Source organism: Tenrec ecaudatus, chromosome 17 (assembly GCF_050624435.1).
Source record: "Tenrec ecaudatus isolate mTenEca1 chromosome 17, mTenEca1.hap1, whole genome shotgun sequence".
NCBI lineage: Eukaryota > Metazoa > Chordata > Mammalia > Afrosoricida > Tenrecidae > Tenrec > Tenrec ecaudatus.
This window is the reverse complement of record NC_134546.1, coordinates 86,619,573-86,637,612: the sequence shown is the minus strand read 5'-3', so window position 1 is coordinate 86,637,612 and position 18,040 is coordinate 86,619,573. Positions and strand designations below refer to the sequence as shown.

The 18,040-nt window shown below is 53.5% G+C and overlaps 1 gene segment (V, D, J or C); it reads right to left on the bottom strand.

Annotated features, from left to right (window-relative positions):
- Positions 1-3,329: 3,329 nt before the first annotated feature.
- Positions 3,330-8,228, bottom strand: LOC142430576 (immunoglobulin heavy constant gamma 2-like). The segment is given in 7 exon segments: positions 3,330-3,413; positions 3,566-3,696; positions 5,855-6,175; positions 6,258-6,584; positions 6,673-6,691; positions 7,052-7,365; positions 8,204-8,228. Coding segments are annotated over 7 exon segments (1,221 nt in total).
- Positions 8,229-18,040: the final 9,812 nt, after the last annotated feature.

Here is an 18,040-nt window from a genome sequence, read left to right as displayed (position 1 = left end):
TTCAATAGTATTCCACACAATAATTCTGATGTGGTCTTTGAAGAATGCTGTACAACTTGGAAAGGTGAAATCTAAAATCCAGGTATGCTGTGGTACACTGCCAGGGTCACAGAAGTTTAGGGAAAAAAGCTTAGTGGAAAAAACCAAAATGATTGATTAGCAACACGATAAAAACATAGTCATACCTGACTGGTGTCTTATAAAATGAGGAAAATCCACACAGAGACACTCAGGGTGGGAAGTCAGACACCAAGGAACTCTGGGTTACCAACAATCCAGGAACCTCCTTAGAAGTCATGACTGATTTGGACCTTTAGCCTCAACAAATGTGAGACAAGGACTCTCTGTTCTTTAGTCTCCCACCTGGATAATCCAGGTCCTCTGGTGACCAGGCCTCCAGGCTTCTCTTGCTCAGAGGTTCTCAGCCCAACCTTGGCCTCTCATCCCTTCCCTTTGTCCATTGACCTGCATCATCCTGGGACCAATGGTGAGATTTAGCAGGTCTTCCCTGATTCGGCAGAACTTATTCTGAATTCTGTGTTGAGTTTGGTAAACCAGTTGTTAAAATGGCCCTTGTAATTAAGGTTCTCTGCCCAGTTGACCAATGTGGAAATCATAGATTTACCTTCCTCACTCCCTTTTAGCATTCATCTGCATAACTCTACATTCTAAGGGCCTATAGTTAGTGTTCATCATATTCATAAGTCTCCCAAAATGAGATGGAACTATGTTTGTCATATTTCTTTGTTCATTTCATAAAATTGGTTATACTTTGGATGAAGGGCTACATTTTTATTCCTTTCTGTTTCTTACTTTAGCAAAAAATATATATAATGTAAAGAGAAAAAGTTTAACAACCAGAGGATGACAGGCTGTCATTGATTTTAGCTTTGCCTTATGTCCCAAACTCTCATGGAATATTATGAATGAATTACGCAATTCCTGAGCATGCTCAAAGAGCTAAAATTCTTGTCAGAACAATTGCTGTCAGTTCAGCAGAATCTGAAAGGGGTTTTTCATGGATGGACATAATATGCTCTAAGAAGGGAAGTTGCCTAACTATTTCTAATATATCAAATGCAGTGACTATGGTCTATGGCCCACTTTTAAAGGAATGGGATCCTATTCCTAAAATGAAAAGATGGTTAAGGATAAATCACACAGGTTAGCATGCTAAAATAAAAGTGAGGAATATTCTAAGATGTCATTTGAGAATCAATATGGAAATATATAAGATAACCTTTTATTGGTTTTTATGTCAGGCATTATTTAATCATTTTTGTTAATATTTTTAATGGCTTCTAATAATTCAATCTAGTTTGTTTTTTTAGAATAGTTTTAAGGCCTTCATCCACATCTCTATAATTCATTCATTTCTTATAGCACTGTCTGATTTTGTTTGCCTCGTTTATTGTGCTTATTTAAGTCTCAACTCTCTGAGATTATAACTGCCTTTTGCAATATCAGTTTTTAGACATTTAAAACGACCATGAGGCAGTGAGCTGGCTGTTATGTGATTTGACTCCCAGCCTTGTCTTTGACCTTGGGATGTTGGTTTGGGATGTGACTCCAAGAAATTTTGGACGCCATCCTTTTCTGGCTCTTTGCTGGCCATTCCACCGATTTCTGCCACCCATACCCTCCCCTCCAGTAGTGCATATGACTTGTCCCTCAGCGATGAGCGGGACAAGTCTCCCATGCAGCTCCTAGGGCTCTGTCCCCAGGCTCCTCAAAGCTCCTCACACCACCCATCTCAGACCCTGTGTCACTGTTCCTGGCTTGCTATGCTCCACCAGCTGGTGCCCTAGGAGTGGATGGACAACTGGTCACTCAAGGTACTGGGCAGACCAAAGCACAGTCCCTCTAACAAAGGAGGAGGCTGTCCTGCCCTGGACCAAATGGAGAGCATGCCAGATGGTCTCTCATCAGCTGGAGAAGAAAGTCTGCCAGTGCAAAGGAGGCATGGGAGCCTGAAGCCAGTGCAGGGACGTGAGCAAGGGCTGATGTGCTGGGCCCATTGCCAGGTTGGTCTAACGGAAAGGTCTGGTCCCCAAAAGACTCAATGTGTGTCACTGTAGAAAGACTGTCTCCATGATATACTCAACTGGCTGAGGCCATTTTATTGGAATCGAACATCAGGACAACATATTTCCATGAGATGCAAGCAAGGGGCTGCAGAAAATGGAACAGAATTCCATAGAGCTCCATAGAGGATGAACCTGTCCTCGCCCTGTATGGCTTCCTTCCAGTTGGGTCACTTTTCTTCCAGCAGGAACACTCGGCTGGGTGGCCTGAGGCAGGACTCGACTGAGCATTTGCTCAAAGGCCAGATGGGAGACAGGTAGCCCAGATAAGCGTGGCCCCTGGGCTTGTCTGCTCCAGTTCTCCATCAAGGCTTTGCTGGCCAAAGGACAGCCCTTGGAGTCCCATCACATTCAAGCCCCATGCTCATTGTCCACAGCCCCCTTTTCCAGAAGCCCATCTGTCACCTCTAGGACATGCCCTGGTCACTTGGAGCATGGTATCCAGGTGTCTCAAAGGGGGCTGCTTGGCCACTCGACACTGGAATCTGATGTCCTGCCTGGTTGGCATGGATTCCCCCTTCACCACAGGCCATGTCTTCCCGGGAAGGGCGGTCAGCACTTCGGATGGAGCTGTGGGATGACAGGTGGCCAGCATGTTGTTGCTCCCTCTGCTGTCCTGTGCAATGGAAGCTGAGGTCATCTGTGCATGGGGTTGAGCCCCACACCTGAGGGCACCGCAGCAGTCTGGGATCTGATGCGAAGCCCCTTTTCCAAGCCAGAGACAATCCTCTGTGCCCCAGTGAACATCACCAGTGCTTCATGCTGGGGCCACAGACGCGATGGCGGGGGATGGGCAGCGGTCCACCAGGGGCACTTGGCCAGCAGAAGGACACGCAGGGCATGAAGAGGGCCTGATGCGCTATGGTCGGTGCTCCTGGTCCACCTTGGTTTATGAAGTCCCTACCAAGGGTCTCTGAGTCTTCGCATCTTCCCTGGGCCTGAGCCCTGTTGATTTGATCCAAGTGGACACAAGAAACCATGGCCCAACCCTTCCTAGTGTGGTGTCTCAGTGGTGCTGGTGGTCCACTGGACATGGTGTTCAAGGATAGAGCCTGGCTGTCTAGAGCTCTATGTCCTGCAGTTCGTTGATGGGAATAAGGTGAGCCAGCGGGGTCCGAGGGCAGTGATTGGTCAGGGCGGCGGGTTCAGTGGTCAACACAGGGCTTGGATGGATGCAGAGCTGCTTTTTGTGGCGTGGGGAGGATGGAGGCGGGGGCTGCTGGTGTGTTCCTCTCTGAGCAGCCCCTAGGCTGCCTGGCCGATCATGTTTCTATAGTCTGGCACGATGGTGCGTTTCAGTTCCCCCACGGAGGAGAAGATCCAGTTCACCTGTGGGGGACATGGGGGTGGTCATGAGCAGGGCATTCCAAGCCTGACCCACCCTTTGCCCACCCCTCTCAGGTTAGGCAGCCTGTTTTATTGGGCCCTGTTGGGGGCATTGGGTTGGAGGCTGGGGTAGGGTAGGGTCACGAGATGCCGACCTTGAAGAGGGTGACGGTGGCACTGTAACACACGCTGAGCAGGAAGAGGGTGATGAAGATGGAGATGGTGGTCCACAACCCGTCCAGCTCCCCATCCTGGGCCTCTGCACAACTCTCATCTGGGTGCAGCTCTGGACAGGGGAAGAGTGGTCAATAGAGGTGACCCTGGGTATGGGGGCTAGCTCAGTACTGGGTGGACTGGGGTGAGATATTTCCTGTTGATAGGGGCTCATCGATAAGAAAGTGGCCCTCTAATCCCTTTGTGGGAAGGTCAGGGCCAGCAGAGCCCCCTGATCAACCAATTTTGGTTGCTCTTGAGCTCTCTGGAAAGGACCTGCTCTGTCCTCATACTCGGCTACTGTGCAATGGGCAGTTCCTTGCCTATATCTTGGGTCTCCGCCCACTCAGACTCAGGGCTAGACTCAATTCCAGCTCAACATCACCTCTCCCTTGGCCAGGCTATGGGCATGGGACAGACAGGGCTACAAAGGGGCTATCTGTTGACAGGGGCATTGGAAGGCCCCCTGCCCACTGAAGTTGCCTCCTCTACCTAGTTCCTAGCTTCTCTCCCCACCCTTGACTGAAGGCCCAGGGGGCAGGAGGTCTGGAGAGTCCTCCTTCCCAGGGAAGCCCAGTGCTGAGTAGGGAGCCTTTGGTGTCAGGGCTGGTGAAAGACATGTGATTCTGTCAGGGGGGGGAGGGGCAGGCGTGTGAGAGTTCAAGCTGGTGGCGATGAGTGTGGGGCTCTGGGGAGGCCAGCTGAGCTGGCCACTGGAGAAGGCTTAGAGGTCTGGTGTGGAGAGTTGCTTGGCAGCTCTGCAGGTGGCCAGGCTCCCCTGGGCTCATCAGGTTCCATGAGAGGGAATGGGTAGGGCAACATCGGAGGTGGTGGGCTGAGGCTGGTGAGCCTATTTCTGGATCGTAGCACTGTGTTCCCCAAGACAATGGTGGAGATTTTATGCCATTTGTTCTGTGCAAGGCCCATAGGTGTGTGCTCATGCCCCTGGTGTGCCTGCATGTGAACCCAAGTTCTTTTGAGGACACATGTGTTTCTTGTGTCTGTATGTACACACACGTGTTTGTGTGTGTGTATGTGTGTGTGTCTGAGTGTGTGTGTGTGTCTGAGTTCTTATGTGCACAGGCATTCATGAGGGCACTTGTGTGCATATGCGTGTAAGTGGGTGCTTCAGTGAGTACATGTCATTCCATGTGTTTGTGGTTATAATTGTGTGTATTTGTGCCTGCATACGTGCGTGTGTGTGCTTGAATGTGAGAAAGCGTGTGTCTGTGTATCTCTGTAGATATGTGCCTATGTATCTACGTATGTGTAAGTGTGCCTGGGTGTGTAGATGACTATTCAGTGTTGACGTGCAGTTCTTGAGTGCCCGCATGCCAGTGTGTTTGTGCATGTGTGCCTGCACCTCCCACGTGTGGGCTTGAATGTGGGTGACTTCATATGTGCCCTTGCGTGTATTTATTTGAACATGTGTTCATGGGTATAGGTGTATGTCTGTGTGTACATGTAGCTGCATGTGGGCTTTTGTGCGCATGAATGTGAGTGGGTCTATGAGAGCTCACACGTGGATACCATTCATAATAGAGTGTGCCTGTGCATTTGCATGTGTACGTGTGGCCATGTTCACTGTGGCTGTGTCACTGCTGGTGCAGGCGTGTGTCGTGTGTGGATCGTGGAGATCGTGGATGCTAGATGGACGTCCAGCAGGAAGGGCCTGTGTTCCATGAGTCTCAACTCAGGGCCTAGTGAGTGTCTGTCAGGTCAATGCACAGCTGCCAAGTGCCTGTGTGGGGAGATCTGTTCATGGGGCACCAGTGGAAACGAAGGCTCTGTCTCTAACTGCAGGGACTTCCACATGGACACAGAGCCACCATGGGGAGCTCTCACAAGGCCCCATGGACAGGAGCCCTGGGAGCCCGCCTGCCAGGAGCATCCCTGTGCTCTGGTACTGTCTTCAGGTGAGAGGAGTTGCTGGTTGGAGGTGGGATGCAGAGAGGGCCCTTCTGCTGAAGGAGCTGTCCCTGCACTGGCTCCCCGTGCTCTCCCTCAGCACTGGCACCACTGTCCCCAGCCCCGCCTGACCCTTAGACTGGGAGAACCGGGCTCCCGTGGGCCTCAGAAAGAACCATGCCAGTCTCGCGGGACCCCAGCACTGAGCTGGGTTCTTTATTTTCAGAGTGAATCTGCTGCGGGAAGTAGGCATTTACAGGGAGGTTCCATGTGCACCCGGGGCCCCAGAAAGCAGAGGAGGCAGCGCGCCCACACTCATTTACCAGGGGACCGAGCGACCGCCTTCTGGGTGTAGTGGTTGTGCAGGGCCTCATGCATCACCACACAGTGGTAAGTCGTTCCTTGTTCCCAGTTGCTCCTGTCCACCGTCAGCTTACTGTACAAGAAGAAGGTCCCATCGCCCTCGGCCTGGGGGGGCGTGTTCACGTAGTTGGCCTCGGGCTCAGGCCGCTCATTGCTCTTCCACTCCACATCGATGTCGGAGGGGTAGAATCCCTTCACCAGGCAGGTGAGGCTGACCTTGTTCTTGGTCAGCTCATCTCGGTGTGGGGCCAAGGCATACACTTGGGGTTCTTGGGGTTGCCCTGTGGGGATGAAAGTAGCAAGACATTATTCTCAGGGGGGAGGGAGTAGCTGCCCGCCCCCTCTACTCTCATGAAACTTCACCTTTGGCCTTGGAGATGCTCTTGACAATGGGTGCCGGCAGGGCCCCGTTGTTGACCTTGCACTTGAACTCCTTGCCCTTGAGCCAGTCTTGATGCAGGATGGGGAGCACACTGACCATGCGGATGGTGCTGTTGTACTGCTCCTCCTTTGGCCCCGTCTTGGCTGTGTGTACCTCCTTGTCATCCACAAACCAGCTGAACTGGACATTGGGGTCATCCTGGCCCACGTCCACTACCAGACACGTCACCGTGGGGTTTCGGGAGATCATGAGGGTGTCCTTGGCCTTGGGTGGGAAGATGAAGACAGAGGGTCCTCCTGGGACCTCACCTGGTGGGGAGAATTGAAGTGAGTGACCAGGCGCGAGGGCTTGAGGAGTGGACTGGACTTGTTGTTGCCAGGCCGTAGCTCATTTTACCTGTGCATGGGGGGCATTTCTCACAACTTCCTGTTCCTCCACTGGTGGTGCCAGGCACTGGACAGAGAGCAGACAGACAGGAGTGAGATTAGCTTGGTGGAATGGAAATGGGCGCCCTGACTGGCAAAGGTGGGTTCTTCCCTGTTGTAAGTAGTTCTAAGGTTCACCGACTCTTGGTCTAGAGGAAGGGCTATAGGGGTCGGGCTTGTGCCCATCCTAATATCTGGCAGTGGGACACCAGGAAGGCATAATCAAAGCCCTGTAGTTCGGTGAGGTAGGTAGAGGCCACCACTGACCCTGTACCCAGGTTCCCAGGGTGACGCTGAACCTGTCTGCTGTGGATTTGTTAAGGGGGTTGGGGGGTTTAGGAGGCTCTCGCTTGTAAGCCTGCCTCTGTCTCACCAATATTCTTGGTCACCGTGGTCTTGCTTGGTGTGTGGGTGACTTTGCAGGAGTAGACCTGGCTGGGCCAGCTGCTGGAGGGCACGGTCACCGTGCTGCTGACGGAGTAGAGGCCAGATGACCCCAGGAAGGGCTGGTAGGTTTGCACGCCAGAGTGGGAATCCGGGCTCCAGGACACGGTCAGGGGCTGTGGGAAGTAGCTGCTCACCAGGCAGCCCAGGATCACGGTGGAGTCGGAAGTGCTGGTGGGGCACGGAGCCAGAGGGAAGACCGACGGGGCAGTGACAGTGGCTGCAGGATGAGAGAGGAGGACCTCCGTGAGCAGACACCCACACCCGACCTTCTGCGCCCCAGGAACCAAGTGCCCATTCTTGAAGAGCACACCTGTGCTGAACCCCGAGGAGCAAGCCCGGCCCCCTCATGACACCTCTGTGTCATGGCTTCCTCCTTGGCAGGCCCCAGAATAGGCCCCGGTCTGGGGCATCTCCAATTTTACCTGCTTGGCTGTGGCTTCACCTACCAGGCCTGGCCTCAGGCTGGCTGGGCCCTAACCACAGGAGCCAGCACTGCCTGGCGTCTCCCAGGCTCTCCCTCTCCCCATATCTCCCCCAGATAGTTTCAGACAATCCGTGTGGCCAAGTCTCCTACCTCCCCTGAGTGGGTGTCACATCTGGTCCTTCACCCTGGCCAGGCTGTGGGGCCTGCTTTGCCCACCTTCTCTATGGCCTCTGAGCCAGGTCCCACCCTGGGACCAACTCCCCCAGTCAGGCCCTGCTTTGGGGTGGTGTCGGGGAGGGGGACTTTGACCACACTTTCTGCCCAGAGTGTCTTGGGACCCTGCTCTTGATTTCCTCAGACCCAGGCGTCCTTGAGTCCACCCCACCCACCCAACTGCAGGGAAGCCTTCCAAGGGGCAGTGTCAGGGAAGGTCCTGCTGACCGGCTCCCTGACTGCCCTCGTATACATGGCCACCTCGGCCCCTCCACTGCCCTCCACACACCCAACCCGGGCTACTCCTCCCAATCTGCTTCTCCGTGTTGGAGTTCCTGCCCTTGTTCCTGTGGCCCAGCAGGCCTAGCACCCATCCAGCACCCAGTGAGCTACACCGATCCTCCTTGTCCTCCCGGACCTTGGTCCAGCTCCGTGCTGTCCATCCTGTTTTCCAGCCTGAGTTCACCTCTAAGGCTCCACCTCCTCCTCGATCCACAACCCAATCCCCCAGCATTTGTTTGTCTCAGTATCTGTCTGCAGGGCTCCCAGGATTCTGTTTGTCTGTCAGCCTCCATCTGCAGGGTTCCCAGGCATCTGTCTGTCTTCTCAGCCTCTGTCTGCAGGGCTCTCAGGCATCTGTCTGTCTGTCTCAGCCTCTGCATAGATCCCAGTTTTGTCATTCGAACTGAGTCTTGCCTGTACCTGTAGGGGAGCCCTCTCTGTCACTGCTTGTGCCTGTGTCATGAGCCCCAGCTTGGGGTGCCCATCATGCCCCCGTGTGCTCAGTCCTGAGACCCTGGTTCCCTTTCCCTTTCCCTCCTTGCCGGAAGCTCCTGCTGAGTCCCCCCAGGACTGATGGATCAACTGCCTTGTGACCCTGGAGACATATCCCAGGCCTCTGGAAGAGTCTCTGGCTCTTCCCAACCCCTCAGCACATGGGCCTCTGCCACCCAGGGTCCTCTCTCCACACAAGTACCCCCGTCTCCCCCAAGCTCCATCGCTCCTGCCAGGGACATCTCCAGCCTCTGCTCCTGGGATGCCCTTCAGTCAGCGCAGACCAGGTGCCTCCTGACATGCTCAGCCCAGGGCACCGGTCTCCCTCCCAGCATCTTGGATACCAGCCCTGCCTGTCCCTGCGCCTCCCAGCCTCCTGCCCTTGGAGGTGCCCTGCAGCTCCCTGAGCCCAGACCCTGTCTCTAGCCTCAGACCCATGTCACTGCCACCAGCCCAGAGCTGCCACACTCCTCCTGGGCCCTCACTTCCCAGCACTGAGCTCATCCCTGGGCTTCCAGGATGCCCACTCTCCTCTCCTCTCCTCTGCTCAGTTGTCAAGGTCCCTTCTCCTCTGTGGGAGCAGCCGGCCTCTACTTCAGCTCCCAGCCCCAGTACCCACAGCCCAGATCACAGCTCCCAGCTGTCAGACCCAGAAGCAGCACCCACTTCTCAGCACCAGGCATTGTCCCAGCACTCCCCAGCTCTCAGGCTAGTCACCTGGGTCTCAACACATAGCACACAACTTTCATCATGCGGCTCCCAGCACCTAGTACCTCCTTATCACCAACTCCCTGCTCCCAGTACTTAACCAATAGCTCAGTTCCCAGCTGTTAGCACCCAGCTCCTAGGGTCCAGCTCCCAGCACAGAGATTTCAGTACCCACCACCTGGTCCAGGTCCTAATAGTCTGCAGCTGCTCCTATTTCACAACACCCACCTCTGGCCTCCTATTCTAAAGTGTCCAGCCTCCACTTCCCACTTCACAGCCCCCAGATTTCAGCACACAGCTCCCAGCACCCAGCATCTGGACATCAGCACACAATTCTAGTTCCCAGCACCCTGGCCCCTGCTCAAAGATCTGCACCCCCAAACAAAGCTAGCAGTCCCAGCTACCCTCCACCAGCACCCAGTACTCAGCAGCCAGCTCCCAGCACCAAAACCTTGGCCCCCAGATCCCACTCCCCAGCTCCCAGCCCCTTTAGACCTTAGCCCACAGCTTGAGCTCCCAGCTCCTGTCTCCTTGCTGCCAGCACTTATCTCCCAGCTCCTCCTTCCTAGTTCTAGCACACAGCTCACAGCTCCTAGCTCACAGCCCACAGCTCACATCTCAGAGCTCCTAGTTCCTGGCTCCCAGCTCCCAGCACACAGCTCAGCTCCCTGCTCCCAGCTCCTAGTTCTAGCACACAGCTCACAGCTCCTAGCTCCCAGCACACAGCTCCCAGTTCATAGCACACAGCTCACAGCTCCTAGCTCCCAGCACACAGCTCCCAGCACCTAGCCCCCAGCACAAGCTCCCAGCCCCTAGCTCCCAGCAGAAAGCTCACAGCTCCTAGCTCCCAGCACAAAGCTCCCAACTCCTAGCTCCCAGCTCCTAGCTTCCAGCACAAAGCTCCCAGCTCCCAGCTCCTAGCTCCCAGCTCCCAGCTTCTAGCCCCCAGCACAAAGCTCCCAGCTCCTAGCTCACAGCAGAAAGCTCCCAGCTCCTAGCTCAAAGCACAAAACTCCCAGCTCCCAGCTCCTAGCTCCCAGCACAAAACTCCTAGCTCCTAACTCCCAGCTCCCAGCACAAAGCTCACAGCTCCTAGCTCCCAGCTCCCAGCACACAGCTCCCAGCTCCTAGCTCCCAGCTCCTAGCACAGAGCTCCCAGCCCCCAGCACACAGCTCCTAGCTCCCAGCACACAGCTCCCAGCACCTAGCTCCCAGCAAGAATCTCACAGCTCCTAGCTCCCAGCTCCTAGCTCCCAGCACAAAGCTCCCAGCTCCTAGCTACCAGCTCCCAGCACACAGCTCCTAGCTCCCAGCTCCTAGCACAGAGCTCCCAGCCCCCAGCACACAGCTCCCAGCTCCCAGCTCCTAGCTCTCAGCACAAAACTCCCAGCTCCTAGCTCCCAGATCCCAGCTCCTAGCTCCCAGATCCCAGCTCCTAGCTCCCAGCACAAAGCTCCTAGCTCCTAACTCCCAGCTCCCAGCTCCCAGCTCCTAGCTCCCAGCACAAAACTCCCAGCTCCTAGCTCCCAGATCCCAGCTCCTAGCTCCCAGATCCCAGCTCCTAGCTCCCAGCACAAAGCTCCTAGCTCCTAACTCCCAGCTCCCAGCACAAAGCTCCCAGCTCCTAGCTCCCAGCTCCCAGCACACAGCTCCCAGCACAAAACTCCCAGCTCCTAGCTCCCAGATCCCAGCTCCTAGCTCCCAGCACAAAGCTCCTAACTCCCAGCTCCCAGCACAAAGCTCCCAGCTCCTAGCTCCCAGCTCCCAGCACACAGCTCCCAGTACAAAACTCCCAGCTCCTAGCTCCCAGATCCCAGCTCCTAGCTCCCAGCACAAAGCTCCTAGCTCCTAACTCCCAGCTCCCAGCACAAAGCTCCCAGCTCCCAGCACACAGCTCCCAGCACAAATCTCACAGCTCCCAGCTCTTAGCTCCTAGCTCCTAGCACAGAGCTCCCAGCCCCCAGCACACAGCTCCCAGCTCCCAGCTCCTAGCTCCCAGCACAAATTTCACAGCTGCTAGCTCCCAGCTCCTAGCTCCCAGCACACAGCTCCCAGCTCCCAGCTCTGAGTTCTAGCACAAAACTCTTACCTCCTAGCTCCCAAATCCCAGCTTCCTCCCTACTCACAATGCCCAGGTCACAACTCAGTACTCACAGCTCCTAGCTCACAGCTCACATCTTAAAGCTCCTAGCTCCCACCTACCAGCTCCCAACCCCCAGCTCCTAGAACCCAGCTCCCAGCTCCCTGCTCCCTCCTCCCAGCTCTGAGCTCCTAGCACACAGCTTCTAGCTCCCAGCTCCCAGCATAAAGCTTCCAATAATTCCTAGCTCCCAGCACACACCTGCCAGCCCCCCACCCAACTCCTTGTTCCCAGCTCCCAGCACACAGCTCCCAGCACACAGCTCCCAGCCCCCAGTTCCCTGCTCTCAGTGCCCTGCTCCCTGCTCCCAGCTCCCAGCTTCTAGCTCCTAGCTAGGAGCACAAAGCTCCCAGCTCCCAGCACACAGCTTCCAGCTCCCTGTTCCCAACTCCCAGCTTCTAGCTCCCCACTCCTAGCCTGGGGCTCCCAGCTCCCAGCTCCTAGCTCCAAGATCCCAGCTCCCAGCACAGAGTACACAGCTCCAAGATCCTAACTCCCTGCTCACAGCACACAGCTCCCAGCTCACAGAAAACAGATCCCAGCTCCCTGCTTCCAGCTCCCAGCTCCTAGCTCCCAGAACCCAGCTCCCAGCTCCCAGCTCCCTGCTCCCAGCTCCTAGCTCCCAACACACAGCTCCCAGCTCCCTGCTCCCTCCTCCCAGCTCCCAGCTTCTAGCTCCCAGCTCCCAGAACACAGCTCCCAGCTCCTAGCACACAGCTCCCAGCTCCTTGCTTCCAGCTCCTAGCTCCTAGCTCCCAGCTCCCAGAATACAGCTCCCAGCTCCCTGCTCCTAGCTCCTAGCTCCCAACTCCTAGCACACAGCTCCCAGCACACAGCTCCCAGCTCCTTGCTTCCAGCTCCTAGCTCCCAGCTCCTTGCTTCCAGCTCCTAGCTCCCAGCTCCTAACTCCCAACTCCTAGCACACAGCTCCCAGCACACAGCTCCTAGCTCCTTGCTTCCAGCTCCCAGCACACAGCTCCCAGCTCCCAGCTCTCAGTACCCAGTTCTTAGCTCTCAGTGTCCAACTCCCAGTTTTCAGTCCCTGTGGTGAAGTGGTACATGATGGACTGCATACCACAAGGTCAGCAGTTCAAAGCCACCAGGGGCTTCATGGAAGAAAGATGATTCTTTCTATGTCCATAAAGAATTGCAGTCCTGGAAACCCACAGGGACAGTATTGCAGGGTCACTCTGCAAATGTACTCAATGACAATGTACTCAATGACAGGCAGGAATTGTTTTCCTAGCCCCCAGCACCCAAATCCCAGTGTTCAGGCCCTAGCGCTCAACACCCGTATCCCAGACTTCAGCTCCCATCTTTCAGCATCCAGCTCCCAGCACCTAGCTCTCAGCACCCAGCACCCAGCACCCAGCCCCCAACCTCCAGCGCTCTGCCTCCAACCTCCAACACATAGCTCCTAGCTCCCAGTTCTCAACTCCAACAGCCAGCCTCCAGCCCCACCTTCCACCACTCAGCATCCACACCCAGATCCCACCATCTAGCCCCAGCTCTCAGTTCCCAATCCTTAGTACCCACCTCAAAGCACCTAGCTTTCGGTATCCCCCTCCCAACCCAGCAGAACCCAGCTCCTAGCTTCTAGCTCAGCTCACAACACTCACCTCTTAGCTTTAAACTCCTGACCCCAGCTCCTCAAAATCTATGCTCATGGGCCTTCTTTGGTTCCTGCCAAGCTTCCCTATGACCTCACCAAATACCGCATTGACCCCTGATCTCCCCACTGGCACAGCAAGGGCTGACCCCCTCAGCCATGGCCTGATACCTTCCTCACAGCCTCATCTTTCTCCCCAGGCTCTGACTCCTTACTCCTATGCTAATGTTTCTGGCCCTGCCACCTCCTGTCAAACTAATCTTACTGCCCACTCACTGTCCACATAAGAACACCGCCCTGGCCCCCTGCCCTCCCCTCAGTCTTGGCTACACCAGGAATACCTACCCCTCCAACACCTCTTCTGACCCTGACTTGGGGTTCTTACTGGCTCCAGGAGTCTGCACTGGATCCTCTAGCCACTTGTGACCCCCAAACTGAGCCTGTGCCACGCCTGTTGCCAGAGTGCGTGCTGCTCTGTCCTCCTCATGTCCTTCCTTCCCAACCTGGCTGGCTCTGCTCTGTGCCCTGCTACCCTGTTGTCCGTTAGTCCATCTTGGTTCCTGCTCCAAGGACCCGGGGCCCTTTGGAGGCTGACACCCAGGTCTGTCATCAAGGCTGCCTCCCAGCTGTGGCTCCTGGGTGCCGGCAGTGGGAAGCCTCCACATACACTCTGCCTGGGTGGCTCTGGTTTCTCCGTGGCTCACCCACTGGGAGGAGTCCATCTCGGCCAGGGTCATCTCACCCACATGGATCACTCTGTCACAGTCCAGGGTCCTCCTTGATCTCCTAGCTCCACAGATGCCCTTCCATTCTCCTGTTCCCTCTCCTCTGCTCCTCGCCCACCATGTTCACCCAGTGTGGGCCCTGGACTGGCCCCAAGCCAGAGGGCTGCAGGCGGCCCCTCCCTGCCCTGACCTCTGAGGTGTGACCTGGCCACTCAGAATGGGATTGAAACCGGGCTGGCACAGCTTGCTTCCTTGAAAGTTCCCTTTTCAGTGAGGTGATTTCTACCGCAGAGGCCCTGGGGTGAGGGGGCAGTCCAAACCTGGCAGGGCCTCTCATGTGGGTATGGGGGGAGCTGTGGTGTCCTGAGACACAAAGAAGCTTTCTGGCAGGTGTCACGTGCTGGTGGCAGGCCCCTCTGCTCTCCTGGGACTCCCAGGCCAGCGGGGCCCAGGCACTGACTATGCCGCCCTCTCTCTTTCCCTTCCTCCACTTGATCAAATGACCAGAGCTCAAACTTTCTTCAAGCTGGGGCTCCTGGCCTCTGCTCCCATCCCCAAGGGCGCTTCCCTCCACCCTGGTTTGGATGTAGCTGGGCTGACAGACCCAGCATGGCTCTGATTCCTATCCAGTTCTGGCCCCCTTGGAGAAGCCTGCAAGTCTGATTTCAGATGCAGATCTGTCTCAGGATTTAGCCCAAGGGGCACTTGAAGATTCTAATGAGACACAGGGAGTCTGTCATTCCTGGTCACCTCACCCACATGGGTCACTTTGTGTCAGGCCCTCAGGGCGGTTCTTCCTCAGTAAGAGTCCACTTACTCCCATCAGTATGCCAGGGTGCCTGGAAAATATGCCCGAACATTGTGCACATGACCTGTGTGTGTGCATGTGTGTGCAAACATGTGCATGTGGCACCCTTCTGGTTCCGCTCCTGTCCGGGGTCCTTGGGCTATCCTAGGACTGCTTTCTCTCTCTCTTTCTTTTTTAATTTTATTTTTTATCATTTTATTGGGGGCTCATACAGCTCTTATCACAATCCATTCATCCATTGTGTTAAGCACATTTGTACATATGTTGCCATCATCATTTTCAAAACATTTTATTTCTACTTAAGCCCTTGGTGTCAGCTCCTTTTCCCCTCCCTCCCCCTCTTCTACCATGAACCCTTGATAATGTTCAATTATTATTTTTCATGTCTTATACTGATCGGCGACTCCCTTCACCCACTTTTCTGTTGCGGTGATGTGAGATGGTCTTGAGGACTGTCAGCAACTCCTAAGATCATGTCAGGATTCATTATGACCAAGGAAAAGCAGAGAAGCTTTCTGGAAGGCACCAGATTGTGTCTGTAGAAAGTTTCCCCTTTTAGTTGTCCAGGCCACATTCCATCTCCCACCCCCACCTCCCCCAAACAAATCCCTTCACACGAGAAACCCCATTGAGTCTGTGAATGATTTCATCCTGTTTTGAGGATTTGTTAGCTGGGGTAACAAACTCAAGGTGTGGCTTTCAGAAACATGCCCCTGCAGCAACATTAATCCTGTCGTTCCGAGAGAAAAGAAATGTTTCAGGGCCCTAGTACAGTTCACCTTTCCTTTGGTCTTTATCTCTAATTGAGCTCACTCTTGAGGCTTGTGGCATGATGAAATATAGGCAGCCCTGGATCCCTGGCATCTCTTATTTCTAAGTCTATGTTCTCTGACTCCACAAGTAGATGATCATTCAGCTGCCAGATTGGCCACTATGTTCTGGGAACTCTCTTTTACTGTTGCAGTTTCTGCTGCATAATCCATTATAAATATTAAACAGATAAGCAATGTAATTCCTCATCGATCAGATTCTACCTCCTAGAATTATGCTGTTCACTAGTCCTACGAAATTCAGGAAGAAACCAGAAGCCCATTGTCTTTGTTTGGGTTCACTGGAGAAGCAAATGCAGTGATGTTTGTATATGTATAAAATTTCCTGATGAAATATACCAAAATCACTATATAGATATTAACACATTGGTAAAAGCAGGCAATTTCAAGTCCAGTCAGATTCCAAGTCTATAGGTCAGATGTTGTACCAGAGGCTTCTCCTGACTCAAATAGCTGTGATGAACCCAGGGCCAGCAGTAAGCCAATAGGCTGGTGACTACAGAGGCAAACGAATCTAAAGGCAACGAATCAAATGACAGGCTGTTGGCTCAAGTCCAAGGAACTAGAGGTCAATGAGCAAGATGCATGATGCAGACCCTGTATTGAGCAAGCAAGCTTGCCCACAGCCTCCACTTACATTGGAAATAAGCCATATCCCTCGATCCAAGTAAGGATGTAGCATCCTGCCCTAGACTTCTTACAATTGATTGCCTGCTCAAAATAGATTCCAGTATGGAGGTGGTTACATAATGTTAAGTCACATCATGGAGGATCCTAGGCCTTAACTACCCATCCATTGAGAATCTTGGTCCAGCCAAATTAACGCAAAACTTTGACTATCAAGCAGTGTGGTAGTTATATAGTCTGGTTTCAACTTGCAAAGGGGGTAGAGTCTAACGTGTCAATCAGGTCACAGCTTGATGGCATCATTTGGCAGTGCCAAGGAGATCAGTAACTCTCTGGAGGCCAGATACATGCAGAATGTCTGCTTGTGTCCCTGAGAGATATTCCTGTTGAGAAGTCACATGGAGCCATGCTGATGGCAGCCAGAGCCCTGAAGCTGGAGTAGCTACATAGAGACCTACACCAGCGCTGAGATACTTCCACCACCACTGGATCCACAAGACTTTCCACCCACTGGCCTATGATCTTCTTCCATTTGGTGTCATTACATGTGTTGAGTGAGTCTGAAGAGGCATTTATAATCTGGCATCAGACATAAGAGGCATTTATTAGATTGGTATTGGACATTTATAGACATGGTATCGGATATGATCTAGACTGGGCTTGGATGTTTTCTTAATATACAATTACTCTTTGATATAAAACTCTCTCATACACACATATGATTCTCCCTGGATTTGTTTCTCTAGTCCACCTGCACTAACACAAGCAGGAACAGATGCAGTGCAGGGAATCAAAGGTTTATAACACCATTAGATGATTGGGTGGCATAAAGATCAGGAGATCATAAAGCAAACCTGCTACTTCTAGAAGGACAAGATCCTTGGAATCCCAGGGAAATGTGTGATGAGCTGCCTGAGACACAGAAGCGGATGATTCCCAGGAGGCTGTTTTCAGCACGATGGTGGTAAAAACTGTGACCATTGGGACGCGGTTTACCTACTCAAAACCTCAAAGGAAGACCCCCAATAACCTTTGTGCCTCTATGGTAGACCAGATCACAAGAGTGGGTTGTGCTGACATGATTGTTCATGAACAGCGAGGTTGAAATGAGTATCATTCATTGACAATACTCATTGGTTGCTCGGTGGTAGAAGTTGCGCCTTCCATGGGAGATACTCAGGCTTTATTCCCAGCCATTGCACTTCATGCAGAGACACCACTCCTCTGTCAACATGGGTGTGTGCAGCTACCATGCAGAACAGATTTCAGGAGAGCTTCTCAGTGAAGGGACAAGAAAAGGCCTGGGAGTTCACTTCTGGAAAGAAGCCAAGTGAAGCTGTAAGCCTCATGAAGGCTCTAGCTACAAGCAATCATGGGAATGAGTCCAGACTGGGCCATGTTTTTTCCCTTGTGCATGGAGTTGATATGAGTCACAACAACAACAAACCCACACAGACCTCTTTGCTGTGGGGAGAACAACACGGTTCTTGGTAGGTCAGTGACTTTAGTCACTGTGTTAGTCTGGGTAGTCTAGAGAAACAAATTCATAGACACTGATATGTGTGTAAGAGAGGACTTTATATCAAAGAGCAATTTTACATTGAGAAAACATCCCCAGCCCCATCCAGATCAAGTCCATATGTCAGTAGTAGTCCATAAATTCCTCTTTAGATTCACACAGTCATGCAATGATGCCGAATGCAGGAACATCACAGGCCAGTGGGTAGAAAGTCTTGTGGATCCAGTGGCGGTGGAAGCATCTCAGCACTGGCGTGGGTCTCCACTTGGCTCCTCCAGCTCCAGTGCTCTGTTTCCATGTGGCTTGTCAAAAGGAATGTTTCACAGGGAGACCAGCAGAGGGTATACCTGGCCTCTGATGAGCTATTTATTTTCTTGGTACCTCCAAATGAAATCATCAAGCTGCGACGTGGTTGACAGACTAGGCTCTACCCTTTCACAAGTTGAAAGGAGATTGTGTAACTGCCACAGTCACTTTGCTGTTTGGAGGCCCCAGTTACAATGAAAAGCTTGCAT